Source organism: Cryptomeria japonica, chromosome 10 (assembly GCF_030272615.1).
Source record: "Cryptomeria japonica chromosome 10, Sugi_1.0, whole genome shotgun sequence".
Lineage (NCBI taxonomy): Eukaryota > Viridiplantae > Streptophyta > Pinopsida > Cupressales > Cupressaceae > Cryptomeria > Cryptomeria japonica.
Genome location: NC_081414.1, coordinates 17,699,017 through 17,710,267, shown reverse-complemented (window position 1 = coordinate 17,710,267; position 11,251 = coordinate 17,699,017). Strand labels below are relative to the sequence as shown.

Sequence of the window (11,251 nt, the reverse complement as noted above, 5' to 3'; positions counted from 1 at the left end):
ATACTATGTCTAGATCATATAAATACAAATATGTAGGCAGTCAAGATATAATGAAAGTTTTTAGTACTCAAGTTTTCTACAAAAAAAATTTATAATCCCCTTGAAATTAAATAGACCAACATATTTTTGGCATACTCAAAAGAGTTTCAATTGAGTTTTTTTTCATCCTCGAGGCTTTAATTTGATTTCTAAAATTGGGAACAAAAATTGATCTACGGTAGATGACAACCTCATTGTTCTTCTAATAAAGAAGAGTAGACTAACAAGAAGACTTAAGACTGGGATTGTACTAATGAGTCAAATTTTTGGCCATAGAAAAAATAAATTACATCTCATATGCACAAAAGAATTATTTGAATACTATTGTCTAACTAAACACATGAAAGAATATGTAAAATATTTGATAGTAGAAAAAAATAAAATTAAAAAAATTAAACAACCTATCGAGATATTGCATGGTAAGTATGCATGCTAATGTGATTTATGTTGTCATTGTAAGTATGCATGACAAGCAAGGATTCTCTATAGTGCCTAAGTAAGCAATCAAATAATTCATAATGTCTATCAAAGTATGAGATTCTATAGTGCCTAAGGAAGATCCATAGTTACGAGGTTATCGAAAGAAAGGTCATGAATAAATGGAGGGTCAAGTCTATCTCCAAACAACTTTAAGATGGTTGTCAAAGAAATAGAAGGGCACTAATGTGTTCCATGTGATGTAATATAACCTTACTAATGGTGAGATTGATTATCCATAGACTATGTCATTGCTTGACTATAAAGCCATTTGTAAGGAACACTTGACTCAAAAACTATTCTAAGGAGATTAGATAGAAAATATTGCTATAAGAGGTTTTTTTTTACCCTTTATCACCAACACACGGTTCTACTAATTTTATTTGACAATGAAAACATATAATTTAAACCAAAATATTTAATAAAATCCTATTAAAATGTAGAATTTTATATCAATTCATTCAATATATGATCTCCATTTGGCACTTTATAAGATAAGGGAAGCATACCAATAGTGGTTATAGCTAACTTCGTGCACCCACAGATCTTCAAAGATACGTCAATTTTGATGATTTTTTTGTTTTTTGTTTTGTCACCATATGCGACTTAACTTCTTATAGCTAAGGTTCTAGGTTTTGCATAGTAACAAAACACACTATGGGATCAATTACACGCACAAGGGTCAAAAAGTACACATTTCAAAGTGTTGCCCAATAACCGTCCACTCAAATTTACCAATACTTGTGGACAAATGTCCCAATAGTTGTGCACATATATCCTAGGAGTGGTGCACAAATGGGCCAATTATGGATCAAAAAAGCTAAAAAGTGATCGATTAGTGATACATTGAAACCTATTAATGAGCTTTTCATTATCATTTTTTTGGCTCCTTTAAAATTAGTAATTGGGGGGTTGGGTGCACAAGGAGTGATTGGTTATTGGAACATGATCCACTACTAGTGATCTTCCCTTAGAGCCTAAATCAACATGTGATGATTTTGATCTAGGATTTAACAATTAAAAAATTGAGATCTTGAAGTCTCCTAAAATAAAATGACGCAAATAAATGTTTGATAAAAGTATGATTTCAAGAATAAAGACACAAAAGCCAAAAAAAAAATCACCATTATGCAACCACTAAAAAGGAAAAATTCAAAAAATGGCCAGAGATGAAATCTCAATGAAGGAAAATTGTCCTTCCAAATTTGAAGACTAAAAAAGAAATAACAAACCTTACAATTAAAGACTCTCAAGTAGGTGATGATATCAACACACTATTAGGGTAAATAAATGTAGTATTTATGAGAATAGTTCATTACCAACTATATCATGTGTATTTTATAGGTTAGTGTCTATTAAGGCAATTAGGTTGGTATCAACACAATTCAATATACTAGCACTTGAGCAATTTTAAGCACTTTTTATGAAAGTGCTTCATAATGTAAGACTTCAAAAAAATAATAATAATTTGTATGTACACTTTTAACATGTATCAAAAAAATTCAAAAAACTTCTACAATACTTCATATTGTGTGTTGTACTAGACCCAACAAAAAATAGGCTTTCAAAAAATGTGATCTTTGAATGAGTTGATAGAAAATACTTGTGTATTTGACTAATTTAAATACAATGATGAGTTCTATTTTACTCCAGCTCATCTAAAAAAATATCTATAAAATGAAAAATAACATGTAACTATGATAGTTTGGTCTTTGGTTGTTCACTTTGGACAGACCATAGGACAACTCTCTTGGACTATCTAGACACGATGGAAAGCACAAATTTGTTCTATTATTCACCTAGAACTAAATACTTATAAACATATTATTCATTAAAAACAAAAAAGCTTAATATATTAAAAAACTTAACAATGGAAAAAAATCTAGCCCATTAATCAATTTGACTTTGATACTATGTAAAATTTTAGAATAAATCTTAAAAACTCTGCATAATGGTTTTTCAATCAAACTAATTATAATCACAATTATATTTCTAAAGTATAAATTATTTTGTGATTGGACTAGTAAAGACAATGATAGCACCTAGTGAAACAAAAATGACACCTAATTACCATCAATCAATAAACAAAGGTAGAATTTGATTAACTTTAATCAATGATTATTCTTATTAGCTACCTACAATAAACATGTTATCCAAAAGAACAATAAAAGAAATACAATAAAACATTTCACCAACATTTTTGCAATTAATCCCCAAACTTGGCATAAACCAATGTGCAAGTGTTAGATCAAGTTTATAATAATTGAAATTGAACTCGGAATTCAAAATATCATAATCACAATGATTCAGAACATGTCATCCTTTCATCTCACTTTTTAACACAATATGCTCCTACCTGTCACATTTATTTTATTTGTTGGGACCAATATGCAAGTGTTAGATCAAGTTTATAATAATTGAAATTGAACTCGGAATTCAAAATATCATAATCACAATGATTCAGAACATGTCATCCTTTCATATCACTTTTTAACACAATATGCTCCTACCTGTCACATTTATTTTATTTGTTGGGATTTAAAAGAAAAATATTTTCATAAGAATAATTTAGCTAGCTTCCTTCTTGACTTAATGGTGGAAAACATGTATTTTTGAAAAAGAGGTCACAAGTTCAAATCCCACAGGGGTAATGTATGTATATCTTATTTGTAGCACAATTAGGTGCCTCCTGGAGATCCATAGCATTGTGGACTATAAAAGAACCTTTCTTTCATGAGTTGATAATATGTCCACATCTTTATTATTAACTACGGGAAATAAGTCATGTAGTTTGTACAATCCATTGTAATGTATGGTATAACAAATTTCAGGCTTAAACTCTGCAATTTTTTCATCATCAAAATTTCGGATCATACTACATGATCCATCATTCTGCTCTCTTTACTGCTCGCTCTCTTTACTGCTCTCATAATGATGGATCATGTAATATGATCCCAAATGTTGATATAATAAAAAAATTACACAGTTTAAAAAGATGAGGATACTTTTGAGGAAGTTGACCAAAGATATCTAAATAATTCATCTCGTGTTGGCACTAACGTCCACATCTAAATTCTTGGTGGAAGAAAGAAATGTTTTGCAATGGTAAAAAGTAGGCCTGATGCTGACTGACAAGGCTTTCCGACTTGAGACCGACCTCCTACACAATTCAGATGTTTAATAACATAGAAAGGTGTATGAATTAACGTGAGGTATCCGTGCACTAGAGTAAATATGATCTATTTTTGGTGCGGAAGAAAAATTCACAAAAATAGAAGAAATGGGTTCAAAATACTTACTAGTTATCCTATGATACACAAAATCAACTGTTCTGCATGCAGTGTATGAGCTGTCAACTTGTTTCCAAATAGCACTCTCCTCAGAAGAGCTCTGAGAAAAAAACACTTGGCATCTGTAACTTTAATCGTTCATTCATCACAGTAGCTTCCAAAGTAAGTACCAATTGTATAATTTGACCAATTTCTGTGAAAAAAAGAAAAAAACAGAAAAACAAATTCCATTTGGACCAAGATTTCAAATAGCAGGCAAGGTGAGTGATGACTGCATTTCCGAACTATATTTCAGCATAACACCCCAAGCACCTCTCAAATAACGAGGCAGGAGGCCATTTTTAATGGCTAACACGAGGATCTTAAAGAAACTTTTAATATACTCCACAAACACATCATGTGACAACACATGGCAGACCAGCAAGCGTTCATCCATGCAAAGGAAAAAAGGCAATAGAAAAGATAATGATAGATAGATAAACCTTAAAAGTAATTCTTCTGCATTTCAATCCGTTCCTTTTTCAACATCTCCATACACAAACCAATTATCACCCCAATTATCTAGGTGATAATCTGCATTTCAGTCCGTTCGTTTTTCAACATCTCCATACACAAACCAATTATCTAGGTGATAATCAGTTATTATCATGTTGAAAAAGAATTTTCTAGTCGTCCTAAAAAGAGAGCACTTGATGAAGTTAATAAAGCCCGTGTGAACCATGCTAGTGATGGCAATAACTACAGTAATAATGAGTGCTAAACTACAACGCTATTATTGAAGGTTTACTCCACTTTAGAGTGCAGGTCTAATCGGCATGAAAGGGAAATTGTTGCTGCTACAATTGGAACTACCAAAAGTAGGCAAATGTACTTGGGACCATACAATTGAAGGGCCCATTTTTAAATTAATCAAAGATGAATTGTTTCCTACGAAATCATGTCAGTACAACATGCAGTTCATAGCCACAACAAAGACAACTGCCATATGTCATCTAAGTTCATGATGGCAAGGTGAAATGCCTATGTTTCACCGGATATCATACAACTCACTCTTTAAACAATAAATCTAAACTAAATATTGCAAACCAATTAATTACTAGCAAATATGCTAGAGCCCAACAAGATATAAGAGATCCTATCTAAGCGATAAAGAAAAGTAAATAACAGGTGTTTACCTAATGACTACATGCATAATCTCTTGTTTCCTTATGATAATTGTTTTGCCTTCCCAAAATAGTCAAGATACAAGATACAACATGCAATTTGTACACAAATATATATGGTGGTGGCTTCCAATTCCTATAATTTGGTCAGACGAGAAAAAACCGTATCAGGAGAAAATCCTATCACCCTTGCAGAAAGAAAAGAACAAAATACTCCTAATCAAATCAGGGCACCTTACGCATAATGTAAGGATGTCCAATGCGTTTTAACAAATTATATAAACAGATTAAGGCTCCTTGTGCAAGAAGTAGCCGTGGGAAATGCATTTTTGCTCGCAGACTGAGACAAGTTACAAACAACTCAAAAGAAAACAAAAAAAAATTCGAGGCTTTAAATTATGCCTGTTGGGAAGACTCAAAAATGAACACATAAATACAGATTTCCCATAGCTTGTGGGCGACTAGAAGCCACAGTTTTAAAATCATATAAACTTATAACGATTCTTTATCAAAAGAGCATAATCAAATGTTATAACGATTCTTTATCGAGAGAGCAAAATCAAATGTCTACAATTACAAATATCAAAAATAAGTGAGATGTCAATTTCCAGTGTTATTATACTAGAATCAGAGTCTAGTGACTACCGAATTGTTTTTAGCCATGATTTGTCTCTGTGACAGGGAAAATGAGCGTTAGTTCTCACACGACACACCCAAGCATCCATACAATAAAATTTAGGTCGTTACAATCCATAGTTTTAAATTCATATAAATTTATAACAATCCTCATCAAGATTACCAAAATCAAATATGGCACCAAAATTAAACAAAATTGTAAAATGTCAGATGTTAATGTCTCGTGCTAGAATACAAGAATCAAAGCCTTCTGGCTTGAAATTGCATATAAAGTAAGAGTTCCACACTAAAAATAGGATACACAGTTACAACAAAACCCAAAACAAGAAACCCTAGGTCTACAAATATTCTCCGATAAATAGCAGCACCCTCTCACACATGCTGAAAATTTCGCTGGCATTTACCCACAACTAGCAAAATTGCTTTTACATACTCTACTTTGACTGTGGCTTCTTGTTTTGGCTTCTTTGTTAAATCATCTTAGTATTAAGTTGAGTGATTGAGTTTGGTAAGGGTATAATTAGTTTGTTTGTTTTTTTTCTGTCTGGCAATCCCTACCAGTCGTCCATGTTGGGCAATGCCAAACTTTGTCCCTGTGTTCTAAACCCTGACTTCTCTCGAGATTTAAGTTGCATCGGAAACCAAAGTTGTAGAGCCACCTCATGGCAACTAATTGACCTCCTATTCAGATAAGAACAAATACAGATCTAGAGAAGCATATTCCCTCAGTGAGGCAACGCTCATTCCTGATCAAAACATAATAACTACAAAGTACCTTCTCCAAGTTTATCAAATACTGGTACTCTGATCTTTCTGCTCAGAGATGACAGGATCACTATCTAAGAAAGTAGTTTTCTCCGGTGCATTTTTTTGAAAATTGGCTATGATTGACTTTCTGGCTTTACATGATGGACTGATACTCTTAGCCCGTCCTCTGCGTCCAAGAGAAGATACAGCACCATAACAAAATTTGCCATTTCCAAGCCCCATCCATCTCTTGTTTTTCTTTCTACTCAGGTAGCTCGTCGCTGGTGAGAGCCTCTTTTTACCACTAACTTGGATATCCGAAGTCCTTGTACTCTTTGTATCCACTGACAAACATGAAAACTTAGTCTCCCCAGAATCCTGTCCACTATTTGTTTCTTTCTCTTCTGAACAATATCTCAAAGGTTCAGGTTTTCCCAGAAATGTGTGTGCCGTGCAAGCTTCAGAAGTGTCTTTGAGACTGGTGGACTCGACATTAGACATATATGATGAGACAGGTACAGCAGAATTCCTCATGTCAACATTCAAACTGCAATGAGAATTATTCAGTCGAGTATCACCATTTATTGTAGTTCCATTGGATAACATTTCAGGATTCACACTTGAATATATTCCATCTGAACAATCAGTACCGCTACCATCAGCCTCACTCAACTCACGAGATGATTCTTCACTTGTAATCGTCTCTTCTAGAACAGACTTGGGAGAACCAAAGAAATCTGATTCATCCTTCACTTTAGAATTCAAACTATCCGAAAACCAATGGCTACCTTTTCGGAAATAAAAGAGAATGTATGCTTGCTGACGCATAACAGTTCCCTCGGTTGCCCTTATCACCTAAGGAGAAACAAATGAGCAATTTACTTTAGATTCAGACAGCAACAACTAATATAGGAAAACTTGCAGGCTTTGAAGGTTAATCACCTGTGAATCATCCATCTCATACCACTCATCATAGCCAGAGCGTACAAAGCAGTAATAATGACCGGAATTTAGAGAAAATCCAGCATGTACAAGTACTGCATAAAGCTCATATTTCATTTCAACCTACAATGCAGAAGATATACAAATCATGTCAAACCAAAACAGTCAACAATTGCCAAAGCGAAATGCTTACCAGATACAATTAAACAAAACTTACTTTTTCTTGTTGAGGATTACTGAAAAAGGGCTCCATGTCTAAGACTTGAGGATATGCAACCATTTTCTGTACTTTATCACCAAAACACCCAAACAGCCCATTGTTGGCAAAACGCTTCAACTGAATTACAAGGACATCAGATGGTTGGCTAATTGTAAACTGTTTTAAAATTGGTGCATTTTGATGGCAATTGTCACAACGATACTTGAAGTCGGGAACAATTGATTCTACACGGGTAAACGACTGGAGTGCACTTGTCAAGGAGTCAGCTTCATCTATCTCCAAGCTCAAATCAATAAATGGTTCAAATGCATTCGAGCAGTGGCAACAATGTGTGCACTTCACCTATTATAAAAAGGTCACCATCCTTTAAGCCTCCAGCTCTTGGAATTAGAACAAGTACAAATATCAAATAGAAACGACTGGATTTTGACAAAAAAACATACCTGACTTCTGAGACAACCACCAAAGATTTTCTTTACGAAACTACTTCCTTGAAAAAAGGAGCATGGATTAAAATGTCCTGTCCCCAAGGCACAGTTATCCAAATCCTCAAGAAGTGAATGCAAGTAATCATGAGCATCTTCTTGCTGCCATTTCTGAAAAGAGGATGACATGTTGCCCAGATTTTCAAACAAAACTGTGGGCTCTACAACTTCCCCTTGTGATGACAGTGATAATTCTACAATGTCCCGAAGAGCACAAAGGGCGCAGAAACCCCCAATTGTACCTACATTTAAAACCCCGATCAATATAAATGCCAAAAAGACGATCAGAAAATATAGTAAATCAAAAGAAATAAAATATCTACAGTTTTGTAAAGTTGACGGAAGACCTCCATACCAAGTCAAAAAATGCCTACATTTCAAACCCTGAGCAATGCATACAAACCTGAAGCACGTAATTTCATACGTTCCACAACATAAGAACCCACATTTGATACTCTCACGCAATATAAACACCAAAAATGGCTAAATTTCAAACCCTAAATACTATAGCTAAATTAAAAAGTATGCAACATCAACCGCAAAATCAGCAACATTTCAAACCCTATTTAACACAAAAAAGCACAAAGCTAATCATACATTTCAAACTGTAGGTAAAATCACCACCAAAGGCATACATTTTGAACCCTCAGCAGAAATCAACCCCAAAAAAATCATACATTTTGAAGTTCGAACCCTCGAGCAAAATCAACTCCAAAAAAGGATACATTTCAACCCTGTAGGTAATAAAATCAACACCAAAAGCATACATTTTGAACCCTCGGCAGAAGTCAACCCCCCAAAAACCATACATTTCGAAGTTTGAACCCTCGAGCAAAATCAACTCCAAAAAAGGATATACATTTCAACCCTCTAGGTAAAATCAACACCAAAAGCATACATTTTGAACCCTCAGCAGAAGTGAACCCCAAAAAAATCATACATTTCGATGTTCCAACCCTCGGGCAAAATCAACTCCAAAAAAAGATACATTTCAAACCCTCGGCAAAGCCAATCCCCAAAAAACATACATGTCAGATCCTAGGCAAAATCAACCCTCGAAAAGCATCCATCTCAAACCCTATGCAAATTCAACCCCCAAAAAGCTTCTATTTCGAAGCCTAGGGAAAGTCAACCTCAAAAAAGCATGCGTTTCAACCCTTTGAAAAATCAACACCAAGAGTGTAAAAAACATACATTTAAAACCTTCAACAAAACCAGCAGCAAAATAAATTAAACCATGGGTAACATAAACATCAAAGAAGCACCTTCATTTAAATAACATGAACAAACCAAGCAAAAGACACATTCACTTATAACTCTACAGAATATCAAGACCAAAAAGAACACATACTTCAAACTGGAAGCAACAGCCCCCATGAATTCCCAACAGCTCAAATTCGAAGCAAAATAAACACACAGAAAAAGGGGCATACGGCTCCCGCAATACATTAAACGCGGACTGAAATGATAGAATTAAAAAAAGTAACACCCAGGGAGGAGAATAAAGGATTCTTGCACTGCATAAAACCCTAATAAGTTCTTCTAGGTTGGAGAAACACCATAATTGTTCTTTTCATCCCCAACAACAGCAAAAAAAATTACACAATGCTCAATAATCTCATGGACATCAATTTTAACCAAATGGGGTTTCATGGGTTTTACTCACATGGAATTTTATGATCACAGTTGCGAAGTGCCTCAACGAGCGGCACCGTGTAAGTAATGCACTGCAACACAGAATTCATATAGCACGTATTTCCCATATTCCTGAGACCTGCTCCCTGCACATTACCAAATTGAACGAATCAGGAAAGAAAAGAGCCGTAATTAGGGTTTCAACAAGTTCGAACACAAATATTACAACAACGAAAAAAGGAACATATCAAAATTTACCCCATGGAAGAAGGGAAAAAAAAATACTAAACAGAAACCCTTAATATAACCCATTCTAAAAAGAGAGAGGGAAAGAAAACGAAACACACAATATTAGGGTTCCAAAAATCTGGGATGTTCCATCTTGAAATAGGCGAGAATTCAGGGGTTGAAGAGGGCGAAAATTCCACCAGAGCCGTGCCCTCGTCTTCGTCATCATCATCTACATCCATGAAATTCGTGGTCTCCCGCTCGAATCCGCGAGTGTTCTCTTCGCAATTGTATAACATTTTTCAACCAGACCCACAAACAAACAAAAAGAAAGTATATCTCGAATTCTCTTCGTCAGAAATAAAATAACTCAAAATTTGTGAATCAGAAATCGAATTGAGCTTGCGGGGCACTCTTGCTTCTTCAGCTTTTAAACAATCCCGCCACTTTTTTTCATAAAAAACATTTATAACGGCGAAATGTTCTCCACCCTCGGACGGTGCAGGTCACCCTTTCTTTTTCCAAAGCAGGTGAAGGCAGAGCGTCACTGTAGGCATATACACAACCAATATACTACATTCAGACCGTCATCCTGTACATACACAATGTCTATATGTATATATAGAAGCGCTTTAGCTAAAAATGTGGCGATCAATAATTAATAAGGGTATCCGAGGGCTAATTATGGAGAGGTAATCGACGTGTGGTAGAATATGAGTAATTTTACGCCATTGATGTGGCGAAAGATGGGAGGGTTTTTCCACCAAAAGTCTGCTTTTTATGTTGGGCTCAAAAATTTTTGAAGCTTTGGAGTTCTGCAAATTTCCGGATTATTTGGAGGAAATTTTGATGATTCATCCATTCATTCTTCAATCTATTTAGTCCTCACTTGGGAAAAGTCACCTGGTGCAATGCGCATGATCTTCGGGTGAAATAAATGATATTTGTTAGTGGTGTCCACTCGATCCTAATCCTTTGCTAATTTCCTCATCATTACATAACAACACACAAATCATCATCATCATCTCATTCATACTTCCTTTACAAAAGCAGCCCCAAATATGAGTGTAGTACGGTGTCCTAAAAAACATAAGTATCAATCATTAGCAAAATTTAACATATAATGGTTATTTAATTAGTTTATACACTATTTTTGTGTGTAAATTTGGTTTATGATTTCATGTGTTTTGAATCTTTTTAAAAATTAAAATAGTTTATAAATTTATATAGAATTATTGATCCAAATCTATGATATTAATCTTAATAACTTAAGAATTGATCATCTTATATTTGTTCTTGATTGGATTTGTCATAAATGATGAATTTGATGATTTTTATGGGTTTTTCTTCTTTGCGACTCTCTTAATGTAGTGAGACTTTAAAAGAAAC

The 11,251-nt window shown here is 34.4% G+C and overlaps 1 protein-coding gene across 1 annotated transcript; it reads right to left on the bottom strand.

Moving 5' to 3' along the window:
- Positions 1-5,841: 5,841 nt before the first annotated feature.
- LOC131076722 (ubiquitin carboxyl-terminal hydrolase 23) lies at positions 5,842-10,736 on the bottom strand. Its single transcript, XM_058014033.2, has 6 exons — positions 9,982-10,736; positions 9,666-9,780; positions 7,958-8,241; positions 7,512-7,856; positions 7,295-7,417; positions 5,842-7,207 (listed from the first exon to the last, which is right to left on the bottom strand). Exons 1-6 carry the CDS (start codon positions 10,159-10,161, stop codon positions 6,395-6,397), a joined length of 1,860 nt encoding a protein of 619 aa, XP_057870016.1. The 5' UTR covers positions 10,162-10,736; the 3' UTR covers positions 5,842-6,394.
- Between the last annotated feature and the right edge of the window lie 515 nt (positions 10,737-11,251).

Coding starts and splice junctions, on each gene's coding strand:
- LOC131076722 (XM_058014033.2), bottom strand. CDS start 10,161: ATGTTATACAATTGCGAAGAGAACACTCGCGGATTCGAGCGGGAGACC. Junction 7,857..7,957: donor GTGGTTGTCTCAGAAGTCAG/GTATGTTTTTTT, acceptor TTTTTATAATAG/GTGAAGTGCACACATTGTTG. Junction 7,418..7,511: donor GTAATCCTCAACAAGAAAAA/GTAAGTTTTGTT, acceptor TCTGCATTGTAG/GTTGAAATGAAATATGAGCT.